We start from the raw sequence: 21,286 nt of genomic DNA, 5'->3' as shown, positions 1-21,286 counted from the left end.
CTCCAGGCATTAATGGTTAGAAACAATAAATTTGTGCAAACAGCTTGCCTATTTCTGCAGTGTATTGTCATGAATCTGACAGAAATTTGGTTATATTTACCATTCACTGAAATCCTTCAACCATTTCTACAATTTTCTTTTATGTTTTTTATAAACAATTAACATTTTAGTTTGATGTTTCACAAAATTTTCAGATTTTAGATTCAGGTTTCTTCAGTTAATTAATTCTTCCCTCAGTATTTTAACAAGTCAAAGTCCATTTTTATGTACTTTTGACTCGCATATGAATCATAAAAATTAATTTCTAATCATGAAAGGGACAAATCTGTCTTTTGGTAAGGAGACAGTTTATCATTGCTGTTTCTAATAATTGTGACCTTACCATTAAGAGATGTGAGAGATTCAGTGATGAAACAAATCATAAAGTACATGTACATAAGCTATTTTATTTTTTAAACAAGATGTTATGCAATTTTGATTTTTCTGATAGGGCTTAGGTCTTGTCTGTGTTTAGGTAATGTGTTTTCCTAATTGCTTGAAAGAAACTACTATAAGTGGGTGTCTGTTTCTGAGCACTAATAGGGTTATTTTTCTTCAATTTCTTTAGCATTTGCCCTTGCTGAATTGATTGACAATTCTCTGTCAGCTACATCTCAAAATACTGGCATTCGGAGTATACAGATAAAATTGGTAAGATAAAAATACTTTCATGTTTTCAGATGTAATTTGCAGTATCCTTTTTTTTCCTGTTGTTCCTTATTGATTTGTGCTGTTTGTCTTTCCCCAAAACAGTTGTTTGATGATTCCCAAGGAAAACCAGCTGTTGCTGTGATTGATAATGGAAGTGGAATGACTTCTAAACAGCTTAACAACTGGGCTGTGTATAGATTGTCAAAGTTCACAAGACAAGGTGACTTTGAAAGGTTAGCAAATTCTAAATATTTCTACAACAATTAGCAAACTCTGCAGAGGTCCACAAAATATGCTTTTAAGGCGTAGCTGTATACCAACACTTAGCTAAACCACATCATTTTATGATTACGTAAATAGACCCGTACTTTTTCTAAGTAGGCAATAGAGAAGTTTTATGACACAAAACTGCTCTTCTGCTACTGTGACACACTGAATACTTTTTTATTCTTCAGACCTTTTCTAAACTGTCTTTTGCTTGCCTGCATACATTTAAGGACATGCTATGTCCTGCAGGGAATTTTTGTACCGTGTTCATCACCTGAAAACCTTTCAGTAGTGCATTAAATGATACATTCAATATCTTTTAAGGTGCAGCAATAACAGATAAACAGATACATGGTTTTAGTTCAGATTTTCTTTGTTTTTAATTTAAATTTTAATTCTCTATAATATGATATAACTTACACTTAAGATGTCTATTTTATGATGCAGGCTACACAAAATAAATGTTTTGCATTTAAAGAAGAAAGTGGAGGTTCTCTAGTGGGTTTTGCTACTTATATGAATTAACTTTACGGTTTTGAATCTGTTCTCAAGAGATGTTCTACCTGCGCAGCCAGGCTCAATCCTAGTGTATAAAATTCCACAAAATCAGTTATGTACAGTTTTTGAGCTTCGGTCACATTTTAAATTCCTTAAGCCTAGGATTCTAAATGTGGAGATGGTAATTACAGTCTCAGTTGTAACTACTTTGTCATATGAGCAGGTAGTGTAAAAAGTAATAGGGCTGTGGGAAGTGGTAATATAGCTGGGGGAGTTGAAAACATTTCCAAATAGAAAGTCAACGTCTTCCAAACATCTGGAGATAAGTTCATAAAAAGTGATTCTGGGTCATTTGTAAAGAAATTCACTGCTTTTTGAAATTGCTGTAGATGAGTTTAGTAACAGAAATGTGTAGTATTCCTAAAATGCAGATTTCAACTGTGGATTACTACCGCTTAATGGAAACAGAGGTCTAAATTATAGTAGGATACCATCTACATCTTATTTTCATTTGGGACTGATGTGATTTAAAAATAAATCAATTCCTAAACTAGATAAGACTGTTCAAAGTGACTTAAATGACATGGAATTTCATTACTGATAGCATATGTTATCTTTCCAAGTCTGCATTTAATAGTTGCTTGGCATTATTTCCCACTTTGACTTAAAAGTATTCTTATGAAAGGATGCTGTCAGAAAGATCAGGCTTGCTTTTTAAGCCATTTTCATTTAATAAGATTTGGTTTGCGAGGAGGGGCAGAAATGATTTATAAAATGACTTAGGAAAATACTTGTCATCCTTTTAAAAAGAAAACAGTGCATCAGGAATTTCAGGCACATATTTTTAAACTTGCAATTTTAAAAGGTATAAAATGAGGGATTTTTAAACAAAATGCCAGGAGGAAGAATTTAATGGAAGCTTTAGATCAGAAGTATCTTTGGGTTTTTAATTTACTTTTGTCTTGAAAAAAATTATTAAAGACACTCTTATTCTTAGTGATCATTCAGGATATGTGCGCCCTTTGCCAGTGCCTCGTAGTTTAAATAGTGATATCTCATATTTTGGAGTTGGAGGCAAGCAAGCAGTGTTCTTCGTGGGACAGTCTGCCAGAGTAAGTCAATGTCTGACTTTAATTTTATTTTTAGAACATTTGCACACAATCGGATTGTTACTTCCTAACTTTTAATCACAGCATTAAAGTATTTTATTATGTTAATTTTAAGTCTTTTTTTGGTTTTAAATGCTGTTTCTTTCATAAAATCAGATGATAAGCAAGCCTGCAGCATCTCAGGATGTTCATGAACTTGTCCTTTCTAAAGAGGATTTTGAAAAGAAGGAGAAAAACAAAGAAGCAATATATACAGGATTCATTCGAAACAGAAAGGTAAATAGCCTTAAGATTCTCACATTTATAATTGAAAGCCTTTCCCAGGTTAATGTGATTTAACTGTATAATTCCTGTAATGCTTATCTGGGGATATCTTCATCTTATTGAATCATTTGCACCCTGTAGTGTAAAAGGAAGTAACAAGGAACTTGAAGACACTAGAGACAATTTATGCCGTATTTTTATGTGATGCTTTTTCCTCTTTTCAGTTAAGGTTAAATGATAGAAATGCTTTACAGTTTTACATGTCAGGTTAAGAAAAACACTTAAAAATACTTTTCTAAGCACAGCAAATGTTTTTGTTGTGTATGAAACAAAAATGAATTTTCTCTGAAGCAGTAAGGAATAAATTAGGGAACCAAATTGTACTTTTTAGAAATATGTAAGACTAATCTGCATATGGGAGAAAAGTCCAGTCAGACCAACAAAACGTGTTGGATTTATAAATATTCATAATGTTGTAAAATAAATGAACTGTTTAACTGAAAACTAAACTCAGCAGTCCTGGTGCTTTTCATGAAGAGCTAAGTAAAAAAGCTGTAAGATAAGGAAGGAAGACTGAAAAGAACTGTTCTTTGGTTATTTTTGGGCAAGGAGGGAGGCAAAGATTTAGCTAAGGGTGCAGATGGGAGGAAAAATGGATGGTGTATATGACAAAGTAGTCAGACCTTGAGCCCATATCTGGTGGGCTATATCAGTGTTCTTGGTGTTTCATATGGATGAGAAAGGAACAATAGATAAATAAAGTTTTTATCATTCCAATTCTGGGTCAGTGAGTTATTGAGGTGAACACTCTATGTGTGGAGACACGAAGCTTGATTCCATTTCAGAAGGTTGATTTATTATCTTATGTTATATATTATACTAAAATACTACATTAAAACTATACTAAAAGAACAGAGAGACAAGAATGATCAGAAGGCTACAAAGAACAAGAATAGAATAGAATGCATAACAAAATCCTGTGACTGCTCACAGCCTTGGCACAGGTGGCTGTGATTGGTCATCAATTGAAAACAATCCACATGGACCAATCAAAGATGCACCTGTTGCATTCCACAACAGCAGATAGTAATTGTTTACATTTCTCTCCTGAGGCCCTCAGCTCCTCAGGAGGGGAAAAATCCTAAAAAAGAATTTTTCATAAAATATCATAACTACAGTGAGTTGCAACAAAGAATGAATTACCAGAGTTTTGTTTTTATTCTCTCTCTAATATCAGACTCAAAAACTAGAAACAGAAAATAAAAACTGACAAAATCTGCTTTATTGTAAGGGGTACAAGTGCTTTCCATCCCTACTTGATATTAAAGACAAAGGTTGGATGATATAAAGTAGAAGACAAATGGGCAGGCATAAGATGGAAGAAAGTAGCTGAATGAGATGCATAGGTACCACTAAAGAGTTCAAGAAGGTGGTGCAATCAGCTGTTTGAAAAGTTGTAATAATATAAAATTGTATTAAATTGACGCTGTTATAAATGCAAGTAAAGTCCTTTTAGGACTAAAAGATGAACTTGTACCTATCCAAGAGGGAGGAGATGATGTGAAAAGTGAAGTGTGAAGATAATAGAGGTTCCCCTAAAAGATTCCTAAAACTCAGGTTTAGGAATTTTTTTTGCAAATCATTGAAATATCTAGGCGAGTTCATTATATTGGTGTGAAATAAAATGTGTGAATTCATATTGCTAATGACTTGAAAAATGGTCTGCACTGCACATACATCAAGCATGAGAATACTGTGGCAGAGGTAGAAATTGTAAATGGATTACTAGTGTGAGAAGAATAATTGAGCCTTTGAGCCATTCAGTTGGTGAAGGAAGCTAGTTTTGCAAAGAAATCAAGATGTAATTAATATGAAACAAAAGGGACTTTAGAACAAGGCCATAACACTGAAGAGAAGTAGTATTAATGGTATCCCTGCTGGTCATCTTTCCTTGATGGGTAATAGGCACCTGTCTTCACTGCAGTCATTTCTCTGGACCATTGAATATTGCAAAGAAGTAAATAGTACTTTTTTAGTTGAGATAGAGGGCAGTAATGTAGGGGGAGGTAGCATGGTAGTTTGTCATATGTAGCGGGAAGGCAATCAGATAATTTAGGAAGTATATTTTGGAGGCTCTTTCAGTCTGTAAATTTCTTCCATGCTGTACAAAGTGGCACTTGTGCAGCTTCTAGGTTTGTCAGATCACATGGAGATGAGGACCAAGCAGCTCTGGCTTTTCTTTATTATGACCAATCCTATCACTAATATAGAATAGTCCAGGCTATGGTGTGGACAGGAAAAAGAGATAGTCTTCTTTGATGAAAAGTCTCAAAAATTGTTTAATTATCCTCTTAGCTAAGGAGAGCTCTTTGATTCCCTGGGGAAAGTAAGTCTTGATAGAAGACCCTTAACTATTTCACATAACTATGGTTAGGTAGGACATGTCTCCTTTCCTGCCTTAGTAATGTGGGGTTTGTCTGCTTTCCTGCAAAATAAGGCATGTAGATGCATTTACTACAACATATCTTCTCAGTTGTAGCAATTGTTCGCATTCACTAGAAAGATCTTAATCTTTGTTTTAAAAATAGGTTTTTTTCTGGATGTACCAATGTAAGGGATTACTCATTGGTCCAGTGTGAAGCATGACATCAACCACAGTGTCCCCCTGCACTTTAGAAAACTGTCAAAAGAGTAAAGTGCATCCATTCAGGAAAATACAATCAGTAGTTTCTGGAATCAGTAATCTCTCTCTCTGTTAGACTACTCAACATTTCATCTGGAATTGAGGATTCACCATTTTTTCTTTTACAGCAAAAGTGTTTCTTCCACTTGACTTTCTACTATAGAAAGCAACCTATCCCTTTAAAAGCCAATAATTTTTTTGGCTTTGTTTTCTTAAAGAGGACTTAATGTCTTGCACACTTCATGCTTCCACTTGATGGATGAGAACATGGATGTCACACAGTGCTGCATTCAACATGATTAAATCCATTTCTAGACTGCACACTTTAAGTGCTGTGATGAAAGTGAGTTGAAAATAAACATTAGTGATGTCACATTCTCAGCTTGTTGACTTTAATTTGGAAACTTTTATTTTAAGCTTTAATCCTTTGTGATACTTAGCATCATGTGTTCTGTATTACTTTTCTGTTATGATTTTTAATCCCTTTCAAGTTGATGGGAGTTCAGAAATTCAGTTTACATCCCTGCTCTTATTATTTTACTCTTTTTGTAGCCATCTGATTCTACTCACATCACAAGTGATGATGAAAGATTTCTTCATAATCTAATATTAGAAGAAAGGGATAAAGAGAGTTTCACAGCAGTTATCATTACAGGTGTACAACCAGATCACATGCAATACTTGAAAAACTACTTTCATCTTTGGACAAGGCAGCTGGCGTAAGTTGGTGATTTAAAAGATTTTATTTAAAAGTGGGCTACTGACAAAGTCAAATAATTATGAACTGCTTCGTTTTTGTACTTTGATATTGGCCTTATTCCTTTTAAGGCTGTTGATACTACAATTAGCCTCCCTGTCTAACCAATTTTACAGAAGCAAACACAATTGAATGGGGCACCCCCAACCAAAGATGTGACTTGATGATTGATACATAATTATCCACTGTAATTTTTAGTAGCCTATTCATTTAATGGTGTATTACTAATGGTAGAAGTTGTTTATCTAGTTACTAATAACTTCATCAGTTACTTTGCTCACAGCTGTGCTCCTAGCCTTGGTACCTAGCTTTGTATTTACAGTTCTAGGGGGATCTTTTGGTTGGTTGACTTTTTTAAACAACAATAAAAGAAAGTACTGCTCTTCGTCACAGTTTGAGGAAGAAGGATATATGACACTCTCTGGTCTGTACTGTAATAATGTCATCAGTGGGCCCGCAGAGCTTGGAGATACCTGTGAATAGTTTGGGCTTACCTGTTAAGATAAAGGATCCATCTGTGAATGTAAACTGAAATACGAAGTTGTAGACCAATTTTGAAATCTGGCAAACTACAGAACTTTGTTTTCAATCTATGATTTTATTTTTGTGATACTTACAATCTGATAATAAAAGGTGTACTTAAAAAGAGGATTAATATAAGAATTAGGTAATATATTACTATGTGAAATGTCATTCAGTGTTGCACATAAAAACTTGTTACTGGAACCATTTTTAACCTCATGAAAATAAATGGTACATCTAGGTGCTCATCAAGTGAACACACACACTTAAATGTGTGTTAGTTCTTTCCAACCATCTCTTGAAGTGAAAGAGCTGCTTCTGTTTGAGGTGGAGCCCAGGTGCAATTATTCAGATATATGCCCTGTAGCTGTTACAGTAAAACCAGTCATTTAGCCTTCCAGTGCTACATAGTCCTGTGTCACTGTTTCAGCTGTAATGACTCTTTTCCCCTTCTGCCACACGTGCACGATACCGGTTTAATTTCATTTTAACGCACTGCAGTGCAACCCTTGTCATTTTGGATGCTTTGAAGTGGAGATGAACCCCTAAAGTAACAATGTCTTAAGGCCAGAAGACTGCCTTTTGAAGTCTGGAATAAATGCTCACAAAATACTAAACAATTTGGACATACCATAAAATCCTGACCAATGAGACCAGGAGGTGCTTTTTTCTGGGAACCAGGATTTCTCTTTGGGGAACACTTAGTGCAGTGGAGGTCAAGAGCAAAGCAGCTATAAACTTGCAGGTGCATTTGACTTTAGTCATGCATTCGGTCCCCTTGTCTCATACAATCTCATTTTTCTCCAAACCATCCCCCAGAGGTTTAAGGATTCAGTCTTTGAAGTTGGAAGAACTAGCTAGCTTGCTGAAAAGTTGAAGTAAATGGAGTTAAGTTCCTCTGTTTTCTCAGACTGCATATCTCTATGAAATTATTTGACCATGTGGATTTTTTGAAACTGCTTAAATGAGGAAAAATGATAGTTAGAAAGCAATGTTTACAGCTGAAAAATCATTTCTATTATGCAGATCACATCCATGACTCCTACCTATATTCAAATTTGTGTAAATAATGTAAAGATAGTGATTGATTGTTACATATTTCTGTGACTGTTAGAAAATGGATATAAAACTGGTATCAGAGACCAAGTGTGGAAAGATTTGTGGCTTTAGTTCTTTCTGATTTCCAGAGTGCAGAACAATTTACAGTAGTTTTTTTAGTTTACCCTTTGATGTAAAGGATCTGTAGCCATGTAACAATTGTATTTTTTTCCCCTTATTACTCTTTTTTTTTTCAAATTTGTTTCCAATTATTTTGCTAAAAAAATTGGTCCTAGTGTAATTGTGCATGACAGAGATGAGAGGAATGAAAAGGAATCACTCCCTTTATTAAATCTTCTGTACCATATATATGTTGTCAAGGAGTTGATTTATAACAGTGGAACAAACCAGTTATTTTTTAATAAAAATATAAGCTTATTTGGAAATGTTTTTTAAATTATGTGCAATTTTTAAATTTCACTTGCTGGTTTGTTTTTTTTCTGAAATGTACTTCAGACATATCTATCACTATTATATCCATGGACCAACAGGAAATGAAGCTAATGCTGTAACAAAAGAAATAAGCCCTTTCAACAACATCGATATTCAGGTAAGAGATTTTATACATGTTAGTTGAAAGTCCTCTTTGATGGCAACTTATTTTATATTGTGCCTGTTTCTCTGTAATCATGCATTTTAAAATACAGCATTCAAGATGTGTATGTAGTTTAATTTTTTAAGTTATTCTGTTTAGCATTGCAGTGTAGGAACTAACTCCTTTGCTAACAGTCAATTGTCAAAGTGCTTATTACTGTAAGTTTTCTGCTCTAAGGGAAATCACCTTGTTTTCCTTTTTCCCAGATTTCAATGTTTGAAAAGGGAAAAGTACCAAAGATTATCAATCTGAGGGAGATCAAAGATGACATGCAGACATTGTATATAAACACTGCAGCAGATAGTTTTGAGTTCAAGGCACATGTTGAAGAAGAAGGTATAGTTGAAGGCATCATCCGATACCATCCCTTCCTTTATGATAAAGAAACATACCCTGATGATCCATGTTTTCCATCAAGTAAGTGAAATGTTTTGCTGCTTGTCAGTCCTATCGTAGACAGTCCTACTACTCTAAATATTTTAATGAAATAAAAATCAGAACAGTTTTAAGTTGAAGTGCAAAATATTACCGGATTTAGGTTGTGACAGAACAGAAAAGTTCGCATTCTTTTGGATGAACAGATCCTGTGAGTTGGCTGTTGTGGTAACTCATTCCTGTAAACTTGATCTTTGCATAACACCATCTGATTTCAAATTATAAACACTTACGGAACTCATTATAAACTCTTATGGAATTTCAACTCCAGTTAAACTTCACACTTTCTTGACTATATCTTTGCTCCAACAACGTAATAAAATAGGAGCAGTTAGATTCAAGAGATTGTAGTATCGAAATACTGCAAAGGACAACATGTAGTCTGAAGTCTTTTGATTAAAATTTGTTTTACTCAGTTGTGAGTTTTCAAATGCTAGGGGTTTTAAAATACTTGTGCCTTTTTTTTTTTTTTTTGACAAAATAAATCTTGAGTTAATTGGGACAAGATTTCATGATACTTACAAGAACATCAGTTGAAACTAAGGAAAAAGTAACACTAAAATTTTAAATTTTTGGATTTGGTAATATTTAACTTCCATTTAGAATTTTTCTTTACCTTCCTTAGTTTTTCTGCTTTGGTAGTTCTAAAACAAGAAAAAAAATGTAATATTGTATGTAATGAGCCTGATAGAATGTGCATTGCTACTGTGCTGAATGTAATAATAATAGTACTTCTTCGTTAAGATTGCTATGGGTTTTGGTATTATTTTGGTTTTTTAAGGAAATATATTCAAGGAGACTATCTTTTTTTTTTTTTTTTTTAATCAAGGATTAAATGATGATGATGACGATGACTGTCTTTTAGTAGAAAAAGGTGCCAGAGGAAAAAGGCCTATTTTTGAGTGTTTTTGGAATGGAAGATTAATACCATACACAACTGTGGAAGAGTAAGTGGTGATGTGTTTGTACAGTCTCTTTCTGTAGTGTAAACCTCTCTTTATAAAAAAGGATTGTAATGACTTTCTCCTTTTAAGTTTTGACTGGTGCGCTCCTCCAAAGAAGAGAGGATTGGCACCAATTGAATGCTACAACAGAATTTCTGGTGCATTGTTTACCAATGATAAGTTCCAGGTCAGCACAAACAAACTCACTTTCATGGATCTGGAGCTGAAGCTAAAGGATAAGAATACTCTGTTCACAAGAATCTTCAATGGACAGGTAATTACTGCATTCTGTTGTGTTTCTTCTTGGTGAAGTTCAGTGCATGTAATACAGAAACCTTTGCTCACTGGTTATTTGTTCATGTCTCTCTGGTTTAGTGAGTAGTAAAGCTGAGTCTTTAAATCTGCAAACTTAAGACTCAGTATTTTTCCTTTTCTTTTCTTGAACAATTACTTTATTTAGTTGTTAATGACTGTTTTTGTGGGAAGACCTTCTTCCTAAAGGAATATGACTGCTGGGGGAAGCACTTTTTTTTTTTTTACTTGAAGTGTAGCTTTCCTAGAATTTTTTAAAGTTTTCAAACTGAATAATCCTTTTTTTTCTTTGCTTCTCTTTCTGTGTTTCATTCTTTTCTGTTTGTTCTTTTGTCCTTTTTGTGTGTGTGTGTCTTTCTGGCTTTTTGTTTGAGTACAGTATCTCTGTACTCTTACAATTGTTCAGGCTTCTGATGTGGTCAGATTGAAATTTTATATTGTTAATATGTACTAATTTTGTAATCTCTTTATAGGAGCAGCGAATGAAAATTGACAGAGAATTTGCTCTGTGGCTCAAAGACTGTCATGAAAAATATGACAAACAGATAAAATTCACAGTCTTTAAAGGAATAACTGTACGTAGTGACATATCATCCAAAAGAATGCAGAGCCCTTGGACAATGTATGCTGCAATAGAGTGGGATGGAAAAACATACAAAACAGGACAGCTGGTGAGATAGTTGAACCGTATAAAAGGCAGGTGCTGTGCATTTGATGCAGGAGTAATGAATTAATTGGTGTCTTCTGCTTATAGGTGAAAACTACTAAGACTCATCCAATATTCTATGGAAGCATTGAGAAATTTTACTTGTATGGGGACCATGATGGGGATATATTTGCCACTGGGGGAGAGGTTCAAATTGCTTTGGTAAGAAGAAATACAGAAAGGATTCACACAGCTAGTGTGGATATTAAATCTTTAAACATAATCCCTTGTCTGACCTGATTAAATTACTTTAAATAACAGTAAATATTCTTAATGTAACTTTTTACAATCAGCAGTCTAGAAATACTCAACTTGAGCTTTAATGTGAATATATTAAAATTATTATTCGTTATGAACAGTCTGATTTATTAAGATTTGTGTATGAAATAAAGTATCACAGTTAGCATCAATAGTATATCGTGCATCCATTTGTAACCCTTGTGATTTCAGCAAATTTTAAAACCGTGGTTTTAAAACAGTAGTTTTACTAGGTAGTATGTGTTAGCATATTGCATTATGTCTATGTTGACTTGTTTAGTCCCTTGATTGGGAGGTCTTTCTTGTCTGACCTATTATAAAGTCTGACCATTTATAACTGCACTGAATTTTTATTTCAGGAGCCACAGGCATTGTATGCTGAAACAAAAATTATTCCAATCTCAAAACTTGACAGAACAGTGTCTGACAAAGTTGTTAAAAAATACATAGAGGATGAAATGGCAAGGTAAGCACTAAGTAACATTTACATAATTGTGGAGTTCCTAATTATAGTTTTTGCATTTCATCAGGAATCAAACAAAGTTCAGTTTTATTCCTAAATGGGAAAGCAGTCAGCTATTTCAGTAGAAACAAAAACAAAATATAAACCAAGAAGAAATAGGTTGGGATTTGGTTTTTCTTTCCCTACCACAAAAATAGTTTCATGTGTATTTAACTGAAGATAAATTGCTCTTTATTTAAACTTACTGAAAAAATGTTCACCTTTTTTTTTTTTTGTTAGACTTCCTGACAAATTATCAGTAACATGGCCTGAAGGAGATGAGTTGTTACCAAATGAAACAAGATTTGCTGGTACACCAATAGGTATATTTTTTTCTTCCAAATACTAAAACATTAAATGCCAATTTAATAATACTTTGTGCACCCTTGTTAAAGGGACATGCATACAGAAATCTCTGATCACTTTTAATCCACAACATATTTTAAAATTAGTCTGTTGTTTTTCATTTTAAATTCAGGAGCATTAAGAATAGAAATTTTAAATAAAAAAGGGGAAGCAATGCAAAAACTTCCAGGTACAAGCCACGGAGGTTCAAAGAAACTTCTTGTTGAACTCAAAGTTATTTTGCATTGTGAGTATTTAATTATATTTAATTGTATCTTTATTATTTTTAAAGTGCATAATGGATAATAAGGTATTTCATTGTATAATACATGTATGTATTTAAAATACATATTAGAATTTGATAAATGCATGTGGTAGTCAGACAATACTCCATCAGTGCATGTAGCATTTCAAAGCCACTTTTCATGAAGTGACAACTGCCTCAATACCATGTATTGTCTTAATGCTGTATTTTGATTACATCTTCTGTCACAAGTAAGGAGGGCCTATTAATTCTAGCCTGTCTACTTAACCTGCATAAGAACATTTGTAAAATGGATAATGTTTCTGTAATTTACATGAAGTGCATAAAAGTGCATAAAAGTGTAGCAATTTACATGAAGTGCATAAAAGTGGGGATCAGACTTGTTTAATATCTAACATAAATTAGCTTCAGAATCTTTAAAACATTAAGTTTCTTTTGATTTACTGTTTTGTGGTTTCTATTTTGTGGGTGCTTCACATTGTTAAGAATTGCATTCTGTCCAAGGCAGCTGAAATAACTCAAGTTTTGTTTTGAACACAGAACACTAAATTCTCTGAAAACTCCAATTCTGCACATGTCAAATGTATTTGAAACTTGTAGAAACCTAAAATCTTCTTTCTTTCCATACACCATAGGAGTATCCAATACCTTCACCTGTTAGGAGTTGTAAAAACAGCTTTCTGAGGTTGTTATAGTGATAGATGTCAAGGAAACCAAATGGAAGTATCTTGGTTAAAGTTTAGCGTATGTCATGAGGCTACACATGGTATTTTAGTGGCACTTGTTTACGGCAGCTGGCTGTTGTGTATGACCATTGTCCAGCATAGTGTGCTGGGGCATAAAGAGGTTGGACTTGAACACAAGCTGTTCATTTAATATAGATTATCAAAAAGTCCTATTAGCATGTGTGACAAAACAGCGTTTTGCAAGCTTAATAAGATACGGCATCCTGATGTCAGGAACTATGGACTTGAGAGAGACATGGTGTATGGTGTTTCTGTTGTTCTGTTTTGTCAGCGTCGTTCCTAGGATCACTGAAAAGTCCACCTTCAGACTTTTCATGTCTCCTGACCCATTACTTGATGGGAATTTGTATTTTTAACTGTTTCTACTGCTTCCTGTGTTAGCTTTTTTCTCTACTCAGTTGAAGAATCAGTAGTGTAATCCTCATATTCTTCAGGAGAGCAATGAATAAGTCCTATAAGTGATGATTTGGGCATAGCACACCTAACAAAACTCAAACCTCTAATTGTATAAATGGGAGAAATGTGGTTGCACCCATACTAAGGCCAAGAGCAAACATAATGTAAAAAAGGTTTCTCTTATCTTTTGAAGAGTGGAATACTTGGTGAACTGTACTATGGGCTACCAAGAGACCTGAGCTATGAGAAACCTAATTTGTTACTGGGGAGTCTTATTATACAATCTTTGATTCAAAATTAGGGTTTGAATTAGGGTAAGAGAATGATAAAGTCTCGTTGACAGCTCTTACTTTATCTTATGTTTGCCGTTTGGTGCAAGAACAGGGTCTTGAAACAGTTTTGCTTAGCTATAAACAATTTGTATTTCTGCTGCATTTCTATGTAGTCTTATTACAGTCACATTCTACATTCTGAAGTGTGTTTTGGGAGAAAATAAAAAGTGTTATTATCTCTTGACACTTCCAACAATAAATCTTGCTTCTGTATTTATGTTGGGTTATAGAACCAATCACTAAAACTGTATCAGAGTTTCAGTGTGTTCTATTTTTGTATGTGTCTTAATTCTGCAGAGGTTTATAAAGACAGATAAAACAATTTGGAGCAAAACAGGAATTTTTTTTCTTCAGTTTTATTTTCTGTCAACTGCAAATTTTTATGATTGCTCCCATTTAAGCAGTTTTGCTGCAGTCATTTGTAAGTTTGATCCACTGCCAGCATGGAGTGCAGAGTGCTTCTACTTACAGGGAACGTATAACCAAAGAACTAACAAAATTCAGCTTTACAAACCTGCTACTTTCAGTGCAATGTGCCTGAGGCTAGCAAGTTTTAATTAAAATGGGATTAGACGGGGAACTCATTTGTTTAGCTGTGATCAATGTGTTTAGTTGTAAAGCTGAATTGATGTTACTTAGATCCAGAAGTGATAGTAATACTTAATAACAAGTGATACCAATGCTTGAAAAAGTTAAGAATTATGGTTTAAAATTTAAATACATGAGCTAAGTGTTTGTTTTGCAGCACCTACTGAGAATAAAGAAATAATTTCTCATATCAGTCAGCATGGAGGCAAGTGGCCATACTGGTTTAAAAAAATGGGTAAGTTGCATATTCAATACCTTCAGTTTGTTTATAATTTTTTTTCTTTCTAATTGTACTTTTATATCTGTTTAGAAAATCTTCAGAAACTTGGTAACTACTCCTTGAAACTGCAAGTAGTGTTGAATGAAAGTAATGCAGACACTTATGCAGGAAGGCCTCTGCCATCTAAAGTATTTAAATTTACTATTGTAGGTGAGTATTCCCATCTTTTTTTCCTACTTTTAGTGGTTTTGAGTCATAGTATATCAAAATTTGTCATGTCCTAGTTGAGATGTGATTTTCTGCACTGAAAAAGTCACATTTGCATATCAAATTTGAAGAATTTACAGGAAAAAAATTTTTTTTGTAGTAGGTGTTGATCTCACATGTAATGTGTTGGCTCTGTGGCAGGCAGTTTTACATAAAAAATAAACTTTTGATGGAATCTAAAGCTCCTTGATGTGAGCTTTCCCAAATGTACTTAAAAAAATTAACTTAAACTTCATTAGAATCACCCTTTTTCCTCATGCCATTGACACAAATATTCATAAAACTAGTATTCGTTAGGCCAACTTTCATGCATAAACCACAGAAACTCATTAAAAACCAGGTTATACGTTTAAAATAAGCATGTTGAGATTGAAGTCTTTTTTAAAATAATTAAGGAAGAATCCTATGCAAAACTAAATTCTCATTTGGTTGTAATCGATATATCTCTTTACTGCAATGCTTACTAGAATACTCATTTCTGAAAGGATCGGAGTGAAAGGAGAGCTGGTGGGGTAGCCTGGGAGTGTTTAGACTTTCTGGAGCTTGATGATGGTGACAATTAATGTTGAGTGTTTGTGGCTAAAAGAGCATGGAAAGCATCAAGGCAGATACTGTGATGGGAATCTGTTACAGACCACCCAGCTGGGATGCAGAGGCAGATTAAATACATAAACAGCTGGGAGAAGTGTCAGAATCACTGCTCCTTGTGGGGGACTTCACCTTACCACATGTCTGCTGGAAATATAACACAGCAGAGAGGAAATGGTCTAGGAGGTTCCTAGAGTGTGTTGAAGAGAACTTGCTGACACAATTAGTGAGGGAGCCAACTGGGGAGGCTCTTTTTGAGCCTTCCACAGAGAAGGACTGGTGGGTGGTGGGAGGCTGCCTTGAGCACATCGATCACAAAATGAATGTTTACAGTGTTCACTGTTCTTGAAGTAACGAGAAGAGCTAGCAGAACTGTCACCTTGGACTTCCAGAAGGCAGAATTTGGCCTGTTTAGGTGAGTGGTTGACAAGAGTCCCTTGGGAGGTAGTTCTGAAGGGCAGAGGAATCCAGAAAGGCTGGAAGAAGAACAAAAAGGAAGTTCACAACCTGAACTTCAAGAGAAGACTCTGGCCTGTTCAAAGATCTACCTGTTAGAGTTCTGGACAGACTGGAGGCCCAAACAAACAAGTTTGTTAGTATTCACAGTCACTTCCAAGCTCAAGTCTAGTTCATCACAATGACTAGAAAGTCAGACAAAAAATCCTGGTGACTTGCTTTGATAGACAAGGAGCTACTGGCAAAACTTAACACAAAGAAGTATATGGAAGGTGGAAATGGGACCAAGTAATCAGGGAGGAATACAGACATATCCAAGCATGGAGGGATGGGGTTAGGAAAGCCAAAGTCCATTTGGAATTGAAAATGGAATCACTAGCAAGTGATATCAAAGTGAAGAAGGTAGATTTCTTTAAATACAAAGGATGCCTGAAATAAACATGAGCCCACTGTTGAATGAGGCAGGGAACACAGGATGTGGAAAAGGTTGAGATACTGAAATTGTCTGCATAGTATTTACTAGTAAGACAGACCTCAGGAATCCCAGACCCCAAAGACTGGTGGAAGGTCTGGGGCAAGGAAGATACACCCTTGGTGCAAGATGATCAGGCCAGGGAGTACCTAAGCAAACTGGTGATACCTAAGTCCATGGCCCATGATGGGATGCACTCATGAGCCAGAGAGAGTTGGCCCATGTCCATATGAGGCCACTCATACTAAATGAATACTCACGGCAATTGAGAGAATTGCCTGATGTTTTGAGGAAAGCATCACTCCCATGTACAGAAATCAGGAGGAGCACACACAGAGCTACAGGCCGTCAACTTCATCTCAATTTGTGGGAAGGTGATGGAGTAACTAATCCTGAAAACCATTTCCAGGTATGTGAAGGACAAGAAGATCATCAGGAGTAGTTAGCATGGATTCACCTTATATGGTAAAAGGACTAGCTTAGTAAATGTTGTCTACCTAGACTTCAGCAGGGTTCTCATCAGTAAGATCCCATAAGATCCTTACAGAGAAGCTCGTGAAGTTTGGACTGGATGAACAGAGTGAGGCAAATTAATGAACAGTGAGCCCAGAGAGTGATGACCTGTCTAGTTGGAGGGCAGCAACAGAGTGAGGCAAATTAATGAACAGTGAGCCCAGAGAGTCTAGTTGGAGGGCAGTAAGTAGGGGTTACCCCAGGGGTCAATATGGGGTTTGACCCTGCTCAATGCCTTCATTAATGATCTGGATAACAAGACAGAATGTACATTTAGCAAGTCTTCCTGGTAATGCAAAACTGAGATGAGTGGCTGATACACCTGAGAATTTGCCACCATGCAGAGTGACCTCAACTGGCCGCTGAAATCGGCTGTCAGGAACCTTAGGAAATTCAGCATGAAGGGTGAAGTCCTGCACCTGCAGAAGGACAACTCCCTGCTTGCCACCCAGGTATCTGGAAAGCAGCAGGAATGGACCTGCAAGTCCTGGTGGACAGCAGCTGCACGCAAACCAGCAATGTGCCCTCAAAAGAATAAGCAGCAACAACCTCTTGGACTGCATTAGAAGCAGGTCAAGGGAGGTGATCCTTTCCACTCAGAATTGGTAAGGCTAGCTGGGGTACTGTGCCCAGAACTGGACACATTACATTACAGCATAGAGACATGGATATACTGGAGATAGTCTAGCACAGGCCCCTGAAGATGATCAAGGGACTGGATGGTGCTGAGGCAGTGAAACAATTTTCCCAGAGAGGTTGTGGTAGCTCCATCCCTGGAAGTGTTCAAGGCCAGGTAGTGTGGGACTCTGAGCAACCTTGTCTAGTGGAAGGTGTTCCTGTCCACAGCAGGGGGTGTTGGAATTAGATGATGTTTAAGGTCCTTTCCAACTCAAACCATTCTATGATTCCATGATCTCTTACCTGAAAAAAGTCTGGGGGAGCAGTGACTGCTCTGCCTGGAGATGACTCATGGTGGTCTTACCAATGTCTATAAAAAACTGAAAGGAGTGTAAAGAAGGTGGACCCAGGCTTTTTCCAGTGATGCTCAGTGACAGGACCAGAGCCAGTGGGCACGCACTGAAATGCAGGAGGTTCTCTCCAGACATCAGGAAGTGGGTTTTTCACTATAAAGGTGACGCAGTGCTGGCACAAGTTGCCCAAGAAGTTGTGGAGTTTCCTTTCTTGGTGATATCAAAAGTTGTCTAAAGGTGTCCCTGGGCAACTGATCCTAAGTGGTCCGACTTGAGCCAGGGGCATTGGATAAGATGACCTCCAGAAAACCCATCTGACCTGAGCTAGTCTGTGAACTTTATCTACAAGGGGGACAGGAAGAGGGAAAGCAAAAAAAAACTAATTTCTTAGCATTTAATATTAAATTGGTTATTTGTGTCACCGTTTTAGGAGGTACAGCTAACATCTCTTTTCAGAAGATCAAAGGGGGGAAAAAAATCAATGTTTTCTATTTCTTCCACAAAAGAGAGGCTTTGAATGCAAATTCTTGAGGCAGAAAATAGTTCTTTGTAGCATATTCTTCTGAAAGTTTCTACTTATTGGCAGAGTAGAAAGAGGTATTCTTGTATGACAGTAAAGGAAAAAAAATGTTTGGCATTACTTGAAAAGAGTAGTTATAAAGACATATGTCTGAAAACATGCCATGGAAGGCTCAAGATATTTCTGTGAACTTTCAAGTAAAGAAGAGAAAAAAAAACTGGTTCTCTGAACAAAAATGAACCTTCCCTCCTCTTTTATCTCTTCATCAAAGTGAAAAAGAATCTTATTGTTTTCCAGTAATTGTGTGGCTTCCCCCAGTATGGCAGCATTTCAATTAAAAATTCCTTCAGCTGTAACAACTGAAATGAACAAATCTCAATGGAAAGGAATAAAAATTTGAAAAACTGATTTAGCTAATAGTATGGTACTTCTAACATGTGGGATACCAAAATCAACTTCAGCTATCTATTGCTGCTTTTTTATTTATTTGGAAGATAAATCAACATTTTTAACATTGTCAGTTTATAAAGGCAGATATTTCAAGTCTTTATTTTTGCAATTCTGTTTTCTCAGAGGCAGCCATAAAGCTTCACACTTGTTATTCCAAAATATTAGCATTTGTGTTACTATTTATGATGTAGATTCAAAAAATCCAGAAAAGAAACAGTGTAAACTGAAAAAGCATTTTTGGCTGAGAAACAAATTATTCTATTTCTCTAACAGAAGGTTGTCGCTGAGTGTTTACAGTTGTTCTTGATAAGCTAAAAAATCACCATAAGTGCTGGTTAAAACTGAGCTTCCTAAGTCAGTCTACAAGGTTTGTGGTTTTAGTTCAGACATGTTCTTTTGGCAGTTGCTAACTTCAATATTGTGGAAGTTATTCTGCTGTTACGTTCTCAAATCATTTTACAGTTTTATCATTCAATTGCAATGATAAAGTTGTAGACACTGTAAGGTTGAGGTCTTTCTCTTGTTACAACCAGTAACTTTTGGCCAATACAAGGTATCTGTTGTCCCTTGTGCAAAGGAAGCTCCCTGATAATGGGCACCCCTAGGTTTTATAAATAGTTGTTAATTTGAAATTTGAGTTTGAATTTTTTTGGTAGGATATTAATTTGCCATTTAGCTCAGCATGCATTTCTTCTTTTTTTCAAGGTTACTTGGTCAAGACATTTTGTTTCCACAAAATATGACTCTTAATTTACATGCTCCAGTTGATAGACACTCCACTTGTTAACACTGTTTGGTCTTGTTCATTAGTGCCTAATTAGAGGCATTGTAGTGAGGCCAGGTTTCACAGGAAAGATACACTCACGTTTCTTTTTCTAATACTCATCATTATATATCTTTATTTCTCAAATTTGAGGCAGTTGTAGAACAAAAATGTTCTGTTGCATGAATGATTTATTTTATTAAATAAGTTGAAGAATTAAAGCAATTAAATATTTAGGAAAAGCTGTCCACACAGAACTTTTTCACTTCCAGGTGCTGTATTGGTGTTTTGAATACTTTGGGAATTTTGACTATCCTGTTATGTTTCTTACACTGTAGTCTCCCACTGTTATATTTTAACTATTGTTTTTATTTTAGTGTAAGTTAAAAAAAAGAACATAAGCATAACTTTGGTTATAACAGTATTCTGAACAGCCTGTTTGCATCTGAAAAACTATTGGCTTAATTGCAGCCTTAATCAAGAAAAGGCCAAGGAGCACACATAATTCTTTCTGAAAATGTTTTGTTCTTTTCTCTTAGAGGGCAAACCGGAGAAATTTTTGGTGGGTCTCTTGGAGCTTCCTTTTCGAATTGGAGTACCTTTTAATATTCCTTTGGAATTGCAGGATGAATTTGGTCATGCAACACACTTGACAAATCACATTAGACCAATTTTGGAAGCTAGGTAATTCAGCCATCTTATTTTTTCCCTTTCTTCATGTGACAATAATATAATAATACTTTAGGGTTTATCTAAATTATATACTGTGAATGTCTCACATAAATTAACTGATATTTTTGCTTTTATTTTCATAAGAATGTCTGAAACTATCTTGTATATGAAAACACTGTTTTTAAACTGATTCTCTTGTGTTTTCTATATATTTTTCTAGTGGATTAACACTGAAGCATGAAGGCATACCTGTGGCAGCAAAGTGTGTCATTAAGGGTGTTACTGCTAAAGGCAGTGTAAATAGTTGCCAGGGCAAGGTAGGCTAATAAATTTAAAATTGAAGTAACATAATTTTTAAAAAAAAGACACAGAGAAGATAGTTTTTGTGTAAAATGAATTGTCATGTAGTTTTAGCTTAAGTTTGGTCTGTGCTAATTTCTACAGATATTTCTTGGATAATTAAATTATCGCTTAGAGCTCTATTTGGATCAATTTGTGTTTCCCATACCTGCACTCTTTTCACAGCTGATGGGACTGGAGCTAGAAGGGCTGAGCAACACTTGGATATGTGATAGAGTGTACCCAGCAGGCTAAATCAGCTGTCTTAGTTTGAACTAGCGCTGAGATTGGTTTAAGCCAAATCATCTGGTGACTTTTGCACTGAAAGATCATAGGAAGCTAAAGAAGATGAAATCTTCCATACTTAATTCAGATGATGAGTAGTAACAGCTAATATGCAGGGTGTCTGCTCAAGCTTCTTTAATTGTTTCCACTGTTCTTGTTGCACTTAGACAGTTGTGCTTATCCGCTTATGTTATCCAAATCCAGCCTGTTACTGATGGATTCTCAGCACCTTGTCAAGCTTCTACTTTACTGTAAAACCCAAAGTGTACATTCCATGTGAAAAAGATTTTTCATAAAACAGATCTTAATGCTTTTGATAAATATAGATTTCAATATTTTTTAAATTATTTATAAGGCATATTACACAGTATTTTAGCCAGGTTCCTATCCTTTCATTTAGTCCCATAGTCTAGCATAGTAAAGACAGGAGATGAGGTACCCCATTTTACTGTTGATAT

At 35.4% G+C, this 21,286-nt stretch overlaps 1 protein-coding gene across 2 annotated transcripts in view; it reads left to right on the top strand.

The window, feature by feature from the left end:
* The window catches only part of SMCHD1 (structural maintenance of chromosomes flexible hinge domain containing 1), a 73,546-nt gene that overhangs the window by 14,353 nt on the left and 37,907 nt on the right, over positions 1 to 21,286 (top strand). For both annotated transcript variants that reach the window (XR_005952255.1, XM_041399391.1), the window contains exons 4-21: positions 608 to 690; positions 793 to 923; positions 2,453 to 2,567; positions 2,721 to 2,840; positions 6,064 to 6,230; positions 8,345 to 8,438; positions 8,690 to 8,900; positions 9,748 to 9,865; positions 9,953 to 10,136; positions 10,648 to 10,845; positions 10,929 to 11,042; positions 11,498 to 11,604; positions 11,881 to 11,963; positions 12,119 to 12,232; positions 14,470 to 14,547; positions 14,623 to 14,742; positions 20,072 to 20,216; positions 20,425 to 20,521. Coding sequence is in view for 1 of the 2 variants with exons in the window: in XM_041399391.1 (XP_041255325.1) it covers positions 608 to 690; positions 793 to 923; positions 2,453 to 2,567; positions 2,721 to 2,840; positions 6,064 to 6,230; positions 8,345 to 8,438; positions 8,690 to 8,900; positions 9,748 to 9,865; positions 9,953 to 10,136; positions 10,648 to 10,845; positions 10,929 to 11,042; positions 11,498 to 11,604; positions 11,881 to 11,963; positions 12,119 to 12,232; positions 14,470 to 14,547; positions 14,623 to 14,742; positions 20,072 to 20,216; positions 20,425 to 20,521 (2,279 nt within the window). In the remaining variant the exon portion in view is untranslated. The remainder of the gene's footprint in view (positions 1 to 607; positions 691 to 792; positions 924 to 2,452; positions 2,568 to 2,720; positions 2,841 to 6,063; positions 6,231 to 8,344; positions 8,439 to 8,689; positions 8,901 to 9,747; positions 9,866 to 9,952; positions 10,137 to 10,647; positions 10,846 to 10,928; positions 11,043 to 11,497; positions 11,605 to 11,880; positions 11,964 to 12,118; positions 12,233 to 14,469; positions 14,548 to 14,622; positions 14,743 to 20,071; positions 20,217 to 20,424; positions 20,522 to 21,286) is intronic.

The sequence above is a fragment of the Onychostruthus taczanowskii genome, unplaced genomic scaffold, assembly GCF_017590055.1.
Source record: "Onychostruthus taczanowskii isolate IOZ18803 unplaced genomic scaffold, ASM1759005v1 scaffold16, whole genome shotgun sequence".
NCBI classification, from domain to species: domain Eukaryota; kingdom Metazoa; phylum Chordata; class Aves; order Passeriformes; family Passeridae; genus Onychostruthus; species Onychostruthus taczanowskii.
The sequence above is the reverse complement of the archived record's forward strand: the minus strand, read 5'-3'. Positions and strand labels throughout refer to the sequence as shown.